The 3689-nt window shown below is 47.1% G+C and overlaps 1 protein-coding gene across 1 annotated transcript in view; it reads right to left on the bottom strand.

The window, feature by feature from the left end:
- The window catches only part of FYTTD1 (forty-two-three domain containing 1), a 53409-nt gene that overhangs the window by 32174 nt on the left and 17546 nt on the right, over positions 1-3689 (bottom strand). The window contains exon 3 of the mRNA XM_006775019.2: positions 1793-1798. Coding sequence (XP_006775082.1) covers positions 1793-1798 — 6 coding nt within the window. The remainder of the gene's footprint in view (positions 1-1792; positions 1799-3689) is intronic.

The raw sequence follows: 3689 nt of genomic DNA on the forward strand, positions 1-3689 counted from the left end.
ATCCCTCTTCTAATAATAATTTTCATATTGTCATGCCTGGGATTACAGAAAACTATTGAGGTTTTAATTATTGCCAGTCATACCACTGAACTCAATTATTAGTTTTAATAGTCTTTCAAATTATTTTCTTGGAATTTCTTAGTGACAATCATATTACCCACAAATATTGGTTGTTTTCCTTTAAATAATTATACCTAAAACTCTTTGATTCTTAATGCAACAGCCAGGAATTCCAGAGAGCCATACTAAGTAACAACTGTGATACTGGGCATTCTTAATCTTAATTCTAACTTTTGGGAAAATGTCTTTGGAATGGTATCCAGTAAAATACCACCCACATGCAACATAGTAATAGGTCTTCCAACAGAAGAGTTTCGTGATCAAACTAAATAAAGCTAAAAGTTTTCTTTACTGTAGGATTTTTCAACACTAATGTGTATGAAGAATCTCTCATACAGGGATAATAGTATATATCATTCCCAAACTTGTCTAATTCCAGAATGCTTTTATGTGGTACTAGGGACCCAGTGCATGAATTTGTGCACCTTGAAAGGCACTGTGGGCCGTGAGGCTGCGGTGGGCACAGGAGCGGGTCTCGGCCCATCCTCTGCTCCCCTGCCCAGCCCCTCTCACCATGGCCCCTGGCCCTGTCTGCTGGCAACTCCGCTCCCGCTGCCACTCCCACACGCTGATGGCGCTGGCCCTGCTCAGACCCATGGATGGCAACGAGCAATAGAGGCTGGGGCCTGCAGGCGAGCCAATTTCCCCTCAGGAGCATGGGGAGGTGGAGAAGCCCTTATGGGCAATCGGGGCCGGCAGCTGTCACTTGCACCCGCTGTCAGTGCCGAGTGATTGGGACTAGCGCCAGGCGCCGGCAGCGGGTAAAAGCATTGGCTCCAGCACCCGCTGCAGGTGCGAGTGGGGCCGGTGCTGGCAGTGGGTGTGAGCAGGGCCATTGCCGGCAGCAGGTGCTAGAGGTGGCTGCCGGCCCTGATCACCCCTCAGGAGCAGGGGGAGGTGGAGAAGTCCTGAGGGGCAATTGGGGCTGGTAGCTGCAGCTTGCACCTCCTGACGGCGCCAAACGATCAGGGATGGCACTGAGTGATCTGGGCCAGCGCTGGGTGCCAGCAGCGGCTGCAAGCAGGGCTAGCAGCAGGTGCGAGCGCCGGGCAGGACTGTGGTGCATGGGAACAAAAAATTTTCACTAACTGCCTTAACTGGTTTGGCACAGTGTATAGAGTGCCGGCCTGCGGACTGAAAGGTCCCAAGTTCGATTCTGGTCAAGGGCATGCGCCTTGGTTGCGGGCACATCCCCAGTTGGGGGTGTGCAGGAGGCAGCTGATCGATGTTTCTAACTCTCTATTCCTCTCCCTTCCTCTCTGTAAAAAATCAATAAAATATATTAAAATAAAAAAAAGGAAACTGAGAAAGGAATAGAAATAATGAAGAAAACTTTTTGAAAAAATAATGACAGAAAACTTCCCTGATACTGGGAAGAAATAACTCATCCAAGTCCAAGAAGCTAACAGGATCCCAAACAAGATGAACCCCAAAAGACCGACAATAAGACACATCATAATTAAATTGGCAAACACCACTGACAAAGAATCTTAAAAGCTGACAGAGAGAGACAGAAAGTTACCTATAAGGGATCGCAATGGAAGAAATGCTAAAGGGACTGCTGTGAAAAGAAGAAATAGGAAGGGAAGTAGGAACACAGGCACAAAGAATAAAAATGGCAACAAACAAAAACCTACCCATCTATATATAGAAAACCCTAATATGCAAATAGACCAAACGGCGGAACAACCGGTCGCTATGACATGCGCTGACGACCGGGGGCACACTTCGGAACATAGCAGGCATCGGCAGCAGAGCGGGGAACATGGCGGACATTGGCCGTGGCAGGATGGTGGAGCAGGTGAGCGGGGGTGCCAGACCAAGGCAGGGCGCCAGTCATTGTCATCGGGGTGAGCCTCTGGTGGTTACTGAAAATTCTTTGCTCCCACGCACCACGGTCCCGCCTGGCGCTTGTACCTGCTGCTGGCACTGGACCCGCTCACACCCGCTGCTGGCCCCAATCGCCCCCCAGGGCTTCTCCACCTCCCCCTGCTCCTGAGAGGTGATCGGGCCCAGCAGCTGCCTCTTGTACCGGCAGCAGACGCCGCTCACACCTGCTGCTGGTGCCCGGCACCAATACCAATCACTCAGCACCATCAGCGGGAGCGAGTGGCAGCTGCCAGCCCTGATCACCCTGAGGTCTTCTCCACCTCCCTCTTCTCCTGAGGGGCGATCGGGGCAGCAGCTGCTGCTTGTACCCGCTGACAGCGCCGGCCCCAATCACTCCATGCTGTCAGTGTGTGTGAGTGGGGCAGGTGCCATCACCATGTGGGAGTCGCAGTGGCGGGAGCGGGGCTGCTGGCAGACAGGGGACCGGGGGCCACAGCAGGAAGGGTTGGGCAGGGGCACGAAGGATGGGAGGAGACCTGCTCCCATGCCCACAGCAACCTCGTGGCCCAGTTTCTTTTAAGCTGCACGAATTTGCGCACTGGGCACCTAATCAATAATGACCTTAAATGAAAGTGGATTAAATGTTCCAATCAAAAACAGGGTAGTTGAATGGATAAGAAATCATGACCCGTATATCTGCTGTCTACAAGAGACCCACCTCAGAACAAAGGACTCACACAGACTGATAGTAAGGGGATGGGAAAAAAAATTTCAGGTGAATGGAAATGAAAACTAGGGTAGCAATGCTTATATCTGAAAAATTGGACCTCAAAGTGAAGCCCCTAAGAGATAAGAAAGGTCACTTCATAATACTAAAGGGAGCAATTCAACAAGAGGATATAACTCTGGTAAACATTTATGCACCCAATATAGGAGCACTCAAATACATAAAAAAAATTCCTGGAAGATATCAAGAGAGAGATCGACAGCAATACAGTCATAGTAAGGGATAAGGGACTTTAATACCCCACTGACACCACTGGACAAATCCTCTAAACAAAAAAATCAGCAAAGAAACATCAGTCCTAAATGACTCACTAAATCAGATGGAATTAATTGACATCTTCAGAACATTTCAAAAAGCTACAGAATATACATTCTTCTCAAGTGCACACAGGACATTTTCAAAGATAGACCACACATTGGGACACAGGCAAAGTCTCTTCAAATTCAAGAAGATAGAAATAATATCAAGCATCTTCTCAGATTACAATGGCATAAAATTAAAAATCAACTACAAAAAAAAAAACAATGAAAAAAATTCAAACAGTTAGAGGCTAACTAGCATGCTATTACACAATGATTGGGTTACCAAGAGATCAAAGAAAAAATAAGCATCCTGGTAACAAACGACAAAGAAAACACACCAATCCAAAATCTATGGGACACAGTGAAAGCAGTCTTGAGAAGGAAGTTCATAACTCTACAGGCCTACCTCAAAAAACAAGAAAAAAATGGTAATAAATTCCCTACAACTCAAAAGAATTAGAAAGAGAGCAACAAGAAAAGCCCAGCATAAGCAGAAGGAAGGAAATAATAAAGATCAGAGCAGAAAAGACATAGAGACCAAGAAAACAATATAAAAGATCAATTAAACCAAGAACTGGCTCTTTGAAAGGATAAACAAGATTGATGAACGGAGTTTTGGAGAAGATGGAGGCGATATAGGCAGACGCGTC

This window comes from Myotis davidii, unplaced genomic scaffold (assembly GCF_000327345.1).
Source record: "Myotis davidii unplaced genomic scaffold, ASM32734v1 scaffold9, whole genome shotgun sequence".
NCBI classification, from domain to species: domain Eukaryota; kingdom Metazoa; phylum Chordata; class Mammalia; order Chiroptera; family Vespertilionidae; genus Myotis; species Myotis davidii.